This window comes from Pteropus vampyrus, unplaced genomic scaffold (assembly GCF_000151845.1).
Source record: "Pteropus vampyrus isolate Shadow unplaced genomic scaffold, Pvam_2.0 Scaffold35, whole genome shotgun sequence".
NCBI lineage: Eukaryota > Metazoa > Chordata > Mammalia > Chiroptera > Pteropodidae > Pteropus > Pteropus vampyrus.
This window is the reverse complement of record NW_011888816.1, coordinates 1,661,461-1,675,113: the sequence shown is the minus strand read 5'-3', so window position 1 is coordinate 1,675,113 and position 13,653 is coordinate 1,661,461. Positions and strand designations below refer to the sequence as shown.

The 13,653-nt window shown below is 36.0% G+C and overlaps 1 protein-coding gene across 1 annotated transcript in view; it reads left to right on the top strand.

Moving 5' to 3' along the window:
• Positions 1-228: 228 nt before the first annotated feature.
• The window catches only part of TOPAZ1 (testis and ovary specific PAZ domain containing 1), a 63,331-nt gene continuing 49,906 nt past the window's right edge, over positions 229-13,653 (top strand). The window contains 4 exon segments of the mRNA XM_011357481.1: positions 229-449; positions 451-563; positions 1,008-3,438; positions 11,896-11,957. Of these exon segments, the coding sequence (XP_011355783.1) occupies positions 229-449; positions 451-563; positions 1,008-3,438; positions 11,896-11,957 (2,827 nt within the window).

The following is a 13,653-nucleotide window of genomic DNA, read 5'->3' as shown; positions in this document are numbered from 1 at the left end:
GAGGTGCGTCGGAGACCCTCTGGGGAGCCCTCACGACAAGGAAGCCTGGGAAGGCGCCAGCGGAAGAGCGCCTGCCCGGGCAGCGCTTCGGCGCCCCACTTCCGCTTCCGGTCCTGGGCCTAGGTGGTCGGCGACGCTGGGCACGGAGTGGGGCGTCGGGTGTCTGACGACAGGAGCTACGCGCCGGCGGTGGGCTCCTTGGTGGGCAGAGCGGGCGGCCCGGGGCGGATGCGGCGCCCGCCACCCTCAAGCCCTGCGACGGCCCCGGGGCGTGAAGGCACCTCGCGAGTCCCGAGGAAGCGAGGCCGGTGGCCAGAGCCACGAGAGGCGGGAGGCTGCGGCCCTGAGGCCGGGGGACATGAGGAAAGCAGGCAAAAGAGAATGGTGACCCGGGCATCTGAGAGAGAAGAGGTGGAAAGTGACAAGTCGGGTGAGGCGTCCGGGGCTGGGAAGGCGGCAAGTGGATGGGCCGGGGAGTCGGGTGGGCCTTTCAGACCTGTGGGACCAGTCGGGCTTAGAAGCAGCGAAGGAGACGCAGTTCCCCTTTCAATTGGGAAGACACAGTAAGAAAGCACTCGGGGGCCACTCCCTTTCTAGCATTCGTACCTCAGCCTGCCCCATCTTTGTTATACCGCTAGTGTTGAACTTGAATCTGTATGGGCTTTACCTAAGACCCGGAGAGAGGTAAAAAACAAGAATTCTCTTGAAAGATAGTTTGCCCAGTTAGGAGCCCTTGGTCAGAATTACTGTGAAAGGAATTCCAAGTAGCGATGCATTTTGGCTGTTGTGATATGACGACGCTAGAGGTTATTTAGCTGTCTCAGAATTTACACAGGTTTGTATGTAGTTCCTTAACAGGTTAGGTCTTCCGTTTTAAAAACGGGTGTCTATTTCTATACAGCTATTCAGGGAAATAAAAATGGATGGTTTCACGATTTTTTATTTAAGTTGTATTACTTTTTCCTCAATATAAAATCTTTACTGGTATGTTTTGTCATTTTGATCAGCCGAGGAAAAAAGAAAAGTTACTGAAGCATCAAGTGATGATCCACAGCCAGGGATTGACCTGGTAAGAAAGGAATCATTAACCAGTGCGGAATCTTTCCAAACAGTGGAGTGCAGTGAATTTCGAAGTACAGCTTCCTTGCAGTCTTTGGGTAAGGAAGGTTTGGTAGAAGGTATTAAAAGAAGAATTCGAATTAAAAAATTTAAAAGCATAGAAAGCCCTCCTCTCAAAGTAACTGAAAATAAGGCTACACAAAATATTAAGGTTGTGTTCCAAGATGAACTGTACAAGAATACTCCGAAATATTCTTGTAACAGCTTGTCACCTGGAGTAGAAAATAATTACAATTTAAAATTACATGATTGCAGTTGTTTCCCCCATTCCAAGGATTGTAATGATGAAAATAACCTTGCATATAAACCCCATGATGGATGTATGCATATACCAGAAAATTCCTCAAAGCTAAAGAAAGAAAATTTCATAAGTCTTGCAGATAAGAGTGACGCAAATAACATTCCTCAGCTTTTGAAAACCGAAGAAAACTTAATGAAAGTAAAATTATTGCTTGAAGAAACGGATTTATACCAAAGTAAAAATAATGGCTTGTTTCCCTGCCTTCAAAGTGAAAAAAATAAATACTCAGTGGAAGAGAGCAGTGTTGGGAGAAAACCCAGGAAAAGGATGAAGGTGTCTGAAAAAGGAGATGAAATGGTTGTCGAGATGAACTTCTCTAATGTGTGTAACAAGTCTGAGTTGCTGTTGCAAGAAAACCAAACAGGTGCTGAAGGTAAAGAAGCAGAGACTTTAGAGGCTAAAAAAAGTCCTTTAAAAGTTTTGAGAAAAGTAAACCATAATACACTCTCTCCAATGGATCATTTATTAAGTCTTCCAGAAACCATAGGAAAAAAAACAAGTCCTGAGCATCATGTAAATGCTCTGTTTCAGAAAACTCCTGAGCCACTTCTGAAAACAGAAACAAAGAATGCTTCAGAGCCTTTAGGATGTAAAAGCATGGAGCCAGAAGAATATTTTAAGTCAATGAAAAGCTCAATAGTGAAATTACCTAATGACTGCCACCCAGGTGAAAAGAGATCACGGGAAGACTTGAGAAATGAAGCTGAAGAATCGAAGTTCAGCTGTCACAGAACAATACCAATGACTGGTAAAAGAACTTGGCCTTGTTATTCGTGTGCTAGAATATCTGCCCAGTGTTGGAAAAAGGCTTCCTTGCCAAAATCAAGTTACTTTCTTCCTGGGTCTCGGGAAGGTTTTAGGCAAGATGACCTTAAACATCAAGCATTATCGTTACAGAGTTCCATAACAGAAACAAACAGTGAATCTTCAAGTAAAGAAAAACTGGATTCTAAGTTAAATTGTTCGTCTTCAGTCTCTGCAGTAGTCTCTGCAGTAGAACCTACTTTAATGGTTATAAATGAACCTATAATCAATGATGATGAAAAAATGAAGTCAGAGGAACCAAGCAGAAGTGGGTCAGAAGGAGTTTCTAATACAACTGGAGATACTCAGTTAACTAATGTGACTCAAAACTTAACAGGAAGTAAAAAAAAAGATAGAGGGACTTTAACAAAACTTAATTTGACAGTGACTTCTCAACATGGCCAGGAAGCAAATAACTCTACAGGCAAAACTATTCACCGAAAAGCATGTATTTCTAAGCAAACACTTGTGGTTCCAGACTTGGTCAAAATATTAAACACAGGCCGGCTGACTAATTTTAAAATTCCTTTACTTAAAAATAAAACAGAAAAAAGAAAAGAAGTGAATGCCAAAGCATCAGAGAGAGAAACGTGTAGTCCCCTAGAGCTTCTTGACAATTTACCTGGAGCAGAAGTAAGACAGAATTGGAGTAAAGAAAATGTCTCCACAGGACCTCAATCTTTGAGCATTCAAAACAGCGTAACTCCAGTGCAAGTGAATTCTGACTCATACTGCAGTAAGAATCCCTATAGTATTTCTCCAAGCTTTTTAAAGCAAGGTAATAATAAACCATCTAACTACATCTCTGAACCAGGCAATATCGTTTCTAATAAGGAAGCTGTTTCTCTCTCAGTTGAGAACAGTACTTTTCCTTGTGATCCTGGGTGTATGGAGAAAAGACCTGCCTTCTGCTCTAATGAACAAACATTTGAACCAATTTCCTCTGAAGTTGGTGGTAGAAAAAGGACTAAGAACTTTTCAGAAATTAAAATGGGATTTCCAGATATTCTTAAAGCATATGAAGATGATGTCCTCTTAATTGATGTAATTCAAGATGACCCAGACCTCTTCGGAGTCTCCAATGAAGGAGAGCTTTCATTTACTTCAGAGGTCCCCGTGATAAGCCAGGAGCCCAGTGTTGCTGAAGAGCACCAATTGACAGAGTCCAAGCACATGGAACTTCCTGGGAAAAAAGAACCAAGCAATGACTTGAGGTATGCATATTCAACTATGCCTTTTGGTACAAGTTATTGTTGGGGGTTTCAAAAGCACATTCTGCCCTTAGGTGTCACTGATTTATTCAGTGGTTATTGAAGCTCCATTTTTTTAAACCCAATTATTAACCCAGTAGCATATTATTGCTGAGACCTGGAAGTGTCATTATGCTAAAACTTATAGTTGAAATAAAACAATTAACATATGTACATATATAAAATCTTAGAAATTATAACAGAGCACATTGGCTGTCCAGAATTAAAACGGTGGTATATTAAGTGGCTTTTTAAATTACTGAGATTCTTTCTTTCAAAAGTCATTTTATTTTCATATGTTCTTTATTAGTATGCAGATATACATTAATTTCAGCCAAGTTACTTATTAAGAACAGTGCTGTGTGTTTTAACCCATATTAGATAAGATTCATTTTTTCAGGGAACAATGAAGTCTTGGAAAAGTCTTTGAAAAGTTGATTTGAAGTATTTAGGACTTAAGAGTAGAATCAGAAATTAAACTAATTTTCAGAAGCAAAGGACATAAAATTTTTTTCATGGCTTTACTTTCAAGGTGATGGTTTTAAATGATTTAGCCCCCAAAGAGGGTGAGTATGCCTGAGGTAACTTTAAATAGAGCCAAGTAGTAACCGTCATGCCCAGGAACTTGATCTATTCTGATTGGCCCAAATTTTCTTTAATACTATGTCATATTTTACTAAACTCATAATTCTTCAAGCTCTAATTTGTATTTGTATGTTATAATATTTGAATATTGGAATGTTTTGTGAACAGACTCAAAAGGAAACAAGAAAACACTTTCCACTAAGATTCAATGGTACATGACTTAAATTTCATATTTATAAATTTTAATTACTTTTGTAATACCACATTCTTGATGTTCTTAGTGTTACAAGAACTTGTAACTCATCACCACATAGAGTACTTGCTGTGTGTCAAATGGAGGACCAAGAACTTTATTTTTAACGATATAATGAGGTATGGTGGTAATCTGTCCATTTTGAAAATGGGAAAAAAATAAAGATGACAAGTTGTTATTTGCCCAAGGTCACAATGCTAGTAACAGAATCCAGATTGGAACTCAGGCCTGTCTTACTTTAAAATTAATGGTTAATAGCTTGACCTTTATAGTCTGACCTAAGTTTTTGAATCTTCTTGCCATCAAATAGCTATGTGACCTTTTAGGCAAATTATTTTACCTTATCAGTAAAAAGGGAAGGTACTTGCTTCAGGGTTGTAAGGATTAAATCTACAAATGGATGCACAAGGTTTCAGCCTGGCACTGGGTGAGTAGTCAGGGCTCAGTAAAAGGTAGTTATTGAAGATGATTTTAACTCTTATTATACCATGCTTCCTTTGAAGAATACAAAGGGAAATTTGAACAAATCATTCAAGAGCAAACATCTATTGGCAATGAGCTATAGTCAAAGGTGGAAAGAGAAATGTTGTGAATTAGGCAAGAATTTTGTTGTTGTTGTTCTAAAATAATGGATGACTTTATGAAAAGGATACATATTCATTACATGAAAAGTGTAAAAAAAAAAAAAAAAAAGGGGGGGGGAATCTCACCACCCAAAATAGTAAATTAGTTAACAGTTTGTAAGCATCATTTCCAGACATCTATTTAGGCATATACCTGTGCATAATTTTAGAACAATTGGATCATGCTATATTTCAGTAAAATCATTTAATCTTATTTACACTTAACTGGGGGGAGGGAGAAAAATGAAACTAAAGGAATTGCTGAATCAATATACTTCTTTATCTCAAGAAATTAGTTCCTAAAAGCCTCTCTCAAGTTAGTTTATTTTAAAGTTTGAGTTTTGTTGTCATGACTTTTAAAAATTCTATTCTAACTTCAGACAGCAGCATTTGCTTTCCTGATATGAGAGATGAACATATCAGTACACATTTACTCTTCTCCCAATCTTGGCCTCCCACATCTTTGTTAAAAAATTTTTTGTTTTATATTGTTTGGCCTTGTGCCAATTACATTCTCTTCAATAATCTGAAATCTCAACGTATCTTACTCTTAATTGCGTATTTAAATTGATGCAGTCCTTACCAGCACTTTTTTTTTTTTTCTTCTCTTGTTTATTTTTTTTCTTTTTTTCTTAGCCGCGCTTTTTTGGGAGTTTTTTTTTTTTTTCAGAAAAGGTTCATGGTTGCTGTTTCCCTGAGATCTTGGGTACATAAGGACTGTTGTCTAAGAACAAATTGGGTATAAAACTCTTCGTTTACATTTTTCCTCCTCACAACTGTGTAGTCATTCCTCCCTGCATTCTGGCTTTGAGTATTGTAGTGGAAAACTAAGGCCAAAGCACTTCCCCATTCCTTTTTTTTTTTTTTTCCTTCCTGCTTGCTTTCTGGGGATTAGTAATTGTGTCAGTTTTCCCTGGATGAGATGAACCATTTTGGTTTGTAGTATTATTAGCTTTGCTTCAGATAATTTTCTGATAGTCTTAGAACTTCATTTCCCTTCACTTCAAAAGTACCAATTATACTTTTATCGGCTCTTTTCTTTTCATATCTGCTTCTGAAGTTTTGGTTTTTAAAAAAAAATTGAAAATTTCATCAATAGTTATTTTAATACTTTCTTTTTTCTGCATTGAAAGTACCAGTTTCACAGTCATCCATAGTGCTATGATAAACCTTAACTGGGAAAAATGGAAGCACAAGAACAAGCAGGTCTGCTAATAGTTGTGCAGAAAGTTAATAGTTCTAGAACTATATGTAGCTTAAAATTTCAAATTTCAGCTCTCTTCATTTTAGCAATCAATTGCTAGTTCATATACTACTTTTTTCTCCCTAAGACACTAAGAGGTTAAAACCAGTTAAAATGAGTTTCTGTTTTACAGGGATAGAAATTAAAGATAGGAGGGCTAGCCCACACATTGTCAGAAGCTCTGGGCCTCTTAGTGGGAAAACAGGTAGACAAACCTGAGCTAATTGTTGGGAGAAATATTCTCATACCTGGTTAGGAAGAACTTTTAAGGTGTTTGTTAGAATGCTATTGGTTGTCAATCTCCACATATTAAAATTCAAAGCATTAGAAGCATATTAGAGCTAATTCATGGAGTATTTGAGATCTTGCTCCCTAGCAGATGTTGTCAATTTGGCTCAAATAAACTCTTATTAAAAAAATCTGTTAAAAAGAACTAATTGACTAGGACTTTGAACTGATGAGCTTGGAAATGTATAATGAGTGAAACTGGGAAAATTTTTGAATTAGCCTATAAGTATAGTTGGAGATCTGAGAATCTATAATAGTCAGTGCTGGACAATTAATCTGTACTAAAACATAGGCGTATCTTCAATCACAATTTATATACTAAATATCAGTTGAATGGTATTATATAGTGGGTCATTGAAGTTTTAAGAATTCGCCAAATATTCGAGGGAATTACTATATAGCTGGGGCAGGAAGTGGGGGAACTGTGTTTGAAACAAAAATATATAAACTGAAGTACTAAGAACATTAGTAATTTAGAAAAGAATGAAAGGGTATCTTAGGAAAGTCAAATTTTGTACTTATCCTTGAAGTTTGGATTGATTTAGATTAACAGAGGCCAAAGGAAAAGAGTTTGGTGGAAGAAGAGAAGTAATGGAGAAAATGTGGACCAAAAGGTAGAAATAGATATGAATATGGTTGTTTAGGGAAAGTTATGAAGTCTTTCCTGACCCAGAGGTGGGAACCCTTCTCTGTTCCCATAGCACCTTTTGCTACCTCACTTAAAACACTGATTTCATGGTAGTATAATTTACATCTCTCTCATCCATTGAAACTGTTGGACTTCTTGAGGGCGAGAAATGTCCATGACTCATTTACTTCTCTAAGCCCAGTCCCTCATATATTGAGGGGAGAAAATTAAGATTTCAGTTCTATTATATTGTAGACTATTTCTCAAGCATTGAAATATATGTAAATGGAGACTGAATCCTTTCTTTATAAAGTAATAGATGTTGAAGAATCGTGAGAAATGATCCTTGATAAATAGGATGATACCAGATAGAAAGTTAGAAAGTTAGGCATCAAAATTTGAACTCAGTACAAAATTGATGCTGGTGATCAGGGAGGATCAGTTATGCCACTTTTACAACTTGGGCTTAAATCCATCAAGAGCCACTGTACCTTCTAGAGCTAGTAAATAATAAACAAACTTCTGGGGGTAAGAGGGTATGCCTAACACCAATACACAGAAAATAAAAGCCTATTACTTTTACCAGGTATTTGAGTCCCATTAGACCCCTGCCTAGCATGGATCTGTCTTGGCAAATTACATCATCTCAAGTAACCAACTCCACTCTCTCAATCTGATTTAACCCCAGTTTGTTCCCCAAGAATTGGCCTTCTAGAGTAGAGTAATCTAATCACCAGTTTTACCATACCAAACGAATGAAAAAGATTTCTACCAAAAGTAAAGACCATTCTCTCCCTCAAATATTTAGACTCCTCGGCCTGCTTTTTAAAAAAACCTACTGTGCTCCATTCTCTATTTCCACTGAATATCTGAGGCACTCTATAGTGCAAAATATTACACTTAATTGTGAGAATTGATATATAGTGTCTGCCCTGTGCTAGAGACATGATATTTCTTTTTATGTAGTAGAATTCAATTTGGAGATTGAAACTGGCCCTATCTCTAAAATTGAGTCAAAGCGATTAACTTTCCAAAGAACACACAGCTAGTATCAGAACTGAGACCTGAACTCAGGGCAACCTGGTCCAGATTCTGTCTCCTCTGCCCAAAACGGCATGCTTGGAAGAGTGGCATTTTAGTTCTTTCTAAGGCTTTAATTCCGTTACTCTATACACTACCACAGAACATCATTTTACTTTTGATCCCTTTCCTCATGTCTTCCTTCTCTTTAAAATAAGTGGTGGGGCAACATGAAAAAGTGTCATTCTGATTTTTACTTTTTTCTCATTGGGGCCACATAAACCATTGTTTCTTGTCTTTGCTGGAAAAAATTCTACTGTACCTGACAGACAACTTTAATATCAGGAGACCTAGCACCTCACAGCATGGCATCAGGCTGGGTAATATGTGGCCCAGTGAATTTTATACTGTAATGTTTCTTTGCTTCTGGCCAGTGCTATCTGCAGAATAATTGCCCCCAATAAATTTGTGGCAGTCCTATTCAGAAACAGAATATGTAAATGTGTAAATAAATGAACAATAGTCAGCTAATTAGCATCACAAAAAGAAGAAATAACATTCCGAATCTTTCTGGGGCAATAGTTTTCAAACTAGTTCTGCTAGTAATTATTCTAGAGCAGGTATCTTCAAATCTTTTTGCCAATTACCCATAGTAAAGTTACATTTTACATTACAGTTCAGTACTACTTATGAATATGTGAAATAATTTACAAAAACTATTTTTCTTACTACAAGTGATGTATCATGTTTGTATTTTTTATAAAAAAACAAATCCTGATTAGAACCCATTAAATTCCTTTACCCCCTTGAAAAATGCTCTGGTAGAGGATAAATTTGATGTAATCTGTGGAGTTCTGCAGAAGCCTCTCGTTCTCTCATTTTTGCTCAGATTTTTTTCTTTTATTTCCCTGTACTTCTGTAACCTCACTCATGTCCATTTCTTTCTCTCCTTTGCTCTTTCTGGTCTTCATTTGTTTCCCTTTTCACACCATCAAGGCAAAACTATAACTTTCCATTCCACAAATGCAAAATTGTAAAATATTTATGTGGATTAATTTTGCTTACTTCATTATTTTTCAGCTTAGGTGAATTTAACCTCTTTGAGTCTCTCAAATTCAGAACAAAACTAAATTACCTTTAGAGTGGCATGTACAATTTTATCTTTGTAAGGTTAGTTATTCATAGTTAAAAGTTTCTCACACTTATAAACTATACCAGCAATATTAAAAATACGATCTTAATACTTTGAAATTAAAGCAATACACTTATATCTAGTATGTTTCTTGTTTCTTATATTTTTCAGGAATAACTTATGTGCCTGAAGCAGTACGTATTTATGAATGTAACTTTCAGGATAATAGAAACCACAGAAACATCCCTTTGTTCTTCTCTATTTATGGAGTCACTTAATCCTATTTATGCTATTACCTTAATATCTCACCAATTTTCTTTCCTCTCAATTCTCACTGCTATCTTATTCATTTTTCCCCTAGATTATTGTAATGGGCTCCAGGTAATCTTCCCGAACTCTCTTAGTGTATTCTCCGTAGCGATACTATAAAATAGAAATTGACCTGCCAGTGACTGCTTACAATGCTCCAGTGGCTTTTAACCACTTGAGGATAGAGTCATTTAAATTCCTTGGCATGGCTTTTTAAGGATCTTCAGTGGATCCACATTCATTTTCTCTTTGACAACTATGGTGTTGGGGAGCAGGAAAGTGGGGTGAAAGGCTGATAAAATAAACACAGCAAGACGCTCACCATCTCCACAATATGTTGTGTACTTGAATCCTTGTGTATATTTCTTTATCTGAAAGTCCCTTTCTTTTCATTCAGTTATCCTTCAAATTACATCTGAGATGTCTTTCTAGGGATTTGTTCCAGTAGTTCTCTTGGCACATGTCTCAGTATGTCTGCTTGTATGCGTGCCTCTGCCTATATTGGTTGTTCCTAGACAGGAAAGGGGCATCTTCATTTGGGTCTCCCTAGTGTCTGGCCAGGAGGATGTTAAGTGTTGAGTATATGGAGAGCAACTAGGCACACATGGGCCTTGTTCTTACAGAGCTTTTAGTCCATCAAGGGAAGCAAATAAGTACAATAAATATGATAAAATTACAAGATACTAAAGGTGTCTTGGTCAAAGTGACATTTAAGATGAACACTAAAAGATGAGTAGGAATTAGCCAATAAGTGAAGAAAAGTAGAATTTTGTCATAGAAGAAATAGCCTATATGAGGGCCCACAGAGAAGAGCATGTCACAACTGGAAAACAGAAATATCATCTCATGGCTTAGTGTTCAAATGGCAAGAAATGAAACTACAAAATGTGCAGAAATCTTAGTCATGAAGGCTTTACAAATAGGATAACCATAGAATTTATCTTCTGAATTGTAAAACTTTTGAGAAGAAAATGACTGAATAACAGACATAAACAGGCCATCCTAGATAAACTAGAATTGGTGAGTTCAAACTTTATCCGTAGGGATTCAATGAAGAACTTTTAAGTGTTGAGACAGTAGGATCAGATTTACGTTTGAAAAATCATTGTAGCTCTTGTGTGGAGAATAAATTGGCAGGCAACTATTGTAACAATTAGATCAAAAAGTCATGGTGATTTCAAACAGAAATAGAAGTGAATTTGAGAGAGGTTTAGGAATGTAGATTGATTAATCAAGTGGGGACGTACCCAGAGGTAGGAGTTTAAAATGACAACTTTATTTCAAAGAGGGGCACTGCAGTTCTTAGATACAAAGAAGCAGGTTGGGGAGGAGTGTTGGTCATGAGGTCAAATTTAAACATGCTGAGTTGGAGAGACCTTTGAAATAATGAAAAGGAAGTATTCAGGTAAACAGATATGAGTCTAAAGAGGTATGAATTGGGGAAGAAGATTTGCACATGTATGGATCTTTTATTTTTTCATTCATTAATGTTGGGGGAAAAATGCATTTTTTTAAAGACTTTAAAGAATGATATATATAAAACATTTTGTTGAGTTTTCTTGGCTATTAAGTAATCATGAACCAAGGAGTAGTTGTAAAGCTATTAGATAGGTATAATAAAATCCATTTATTAAATGAATACATGGTGGTATTATGGGTATCTTATTTTATGCACTTTTCTATGTTTTTGTCTAAATTTTAAAAATGGAATAGTGTTTGGCCATTTGTTTTTGAGTAGCTCTTATAGATGTGGTTTTCATGTGTTGAGCCTATGCTATATAGGCTTTAAGAACTTTTTATCTCATTTAGTGTTCACAATAACCTTGTAGGTAGATGGTATTCTCATTTTACAGATATGGTTACACTCAGGGAAGTTAAATAATTTTGCCACAGTTAACACAGAAAGTGGCAGAACTGTAGTTAAGCCCAGGTTAATCAAACACTGATCTCCACAGCTTTAACTGTTGGACCGTATGTTATCTTCAGAGACTACAAAAAAAGACTCAGACTGCTCTCAAACTATCTTCCTTTTGCACTCGCAGTAAGATATACATACACATGCTTGAGAGTATTAAATTTTTTTAAATGCTTGGTATTTCATCAGATTCTCTAAGTAACAAAACTTGAATGGCAGTACTCTATCAGTTGAGACATATGGGATTAAAGAACCAAATGATGAATCTACTTGGGTGTCCTGGGTTCTGAGTCTCAGTATAGTACTCTGTCCTTGGAGGGTCTGAGCTGATGTTCACCAGCTGCTAAACCAGTATTATATAATGTTTAGAAAAATCGATCTGTGTAGAATGTTATAATGTTTAACCTATGCTTGTTTTGTAATAGAGAACTTCCTGTATTGGATCCTGGATTGATGAAGTCAGAGATTTGGGCTTCCTTGCCAGCAGGTAAAATTTGACATTTTCAGAATTTGCAATATTGAGGTATCTTTTTATATCTCCATTCAGGCCTAGTCAAAATGAATTCGTTAAAAGAGGAAGTTTTTCATTTTCAAGTCTGTTAACCATATGTTTTACAGTTTGTCAGTTTTTCTCAGTTTTAATTGCTTAGTTGAAAGAGTGAATTTTGAGAAACTTTTTAGACTATTTAATAAATGACTTTGTTAGGCTTTATCAACAAAAGATAAATAATTGACTTTAGCAATTTTTATAGTCTTATTTTGAAATTGAAATATATGTTTAAGCTTTATCACATTTTAAATATGAGTCCCTCAAAAATTTTTAATAATTAACAGCTAACCATAGGTTTAAATACCTGGATCTTTACAGAAAATAACTTAATTTGAAAGTTAATTTTACTTCGACTTTCAAGTTTTAAAAACATAGAAAAAAGCTAGACAAGCCTCCAAATTAGAAAGGAAGATGTAAAACTGTCATTTGCAGATGACATGATACTACATATGGAGAACCCTAAAGAACTGATAAATCAATTCAGTAAAGTAGCAGGATACAAAATTAATATTTAGAAATTAGTTGCAATTTATATACAAATAATAAACCATCAGAAAGAGAAATTAAGAAAATCCCATTAACAATTGCATCCAAATAAATGAAATACCTAGGAATAAATTTAACCAAGAGGTGAAAGACCTGTACTTGGAAAACTATAAGATGTTGTATTTTCAATTTATTTCTTCAAATAAATAGAAGTATATACTGTGCTCATGGATAGAAAGAACATCATTTAAACATCCATACTACTCAAAGCAATCTGCAGATTCAGTGCAATCCCTATCAAAATACCAATGGCATTTTTTTCATGGAACTAGAACAAATAACCCTAAAATTTAATAGAACTGCAAAAGACCCTGAATAGACAAAGTAATCTTGAGAAAGAACAATAAAGTTGGAGGTATCATGCTACCTGGTATCAAACTACACTACAAGTAATCAAAACAGCATGGTACTGGCATAAAAACAGACATATCGATCAATGGAACAGAATGGAAAGCCTAGAAATAAACCCACGCCTATATGGTCAATTGATATATGACGAAGGAGGTAAGAATACACAATGGAATAAAAACAGTCTCTTCAATAAATGGTGTTGGGAACTGGACAGATACATGCAAAAGAGAATGAAACTAGACTACTTTCTTATATAAGAATATACTCAAAATGGATTAAAGATTTAAATGTAAGACCCAAAATCATAAAACTTCTAGAAGAAAACATAGGCAATAAACTCTGTCATTGCTTTTGTGATATCTTTTTGGGTATGTCTCCTTGGGCAAGGGAAACAAAAGAAAAAATGGGATTACGGCAAACTCAAAAGTTTTTGCACAGTGAAGGAAACCATCAACAAATGAAAAGACAACCTACTGAATGGGAGAAGATATTCATCAATATACATCTGATAAGGGGTTAATATCCAAAACATATAAGGAACTCATACAACTTAACACCAAAAAGACAATCTGATTAAAAAACAGGCAGAGGACATGAATAGACATCTCCAAAGAGGTCATACAGATGGCCAATAGACACATGAAAAGATATTCAACAGCTCTGATCATCAGGGAAATGCAAATTAAAACCACAGCGATATCACCTCACCTGTCAGAACGGCTATCATCAGTAAATC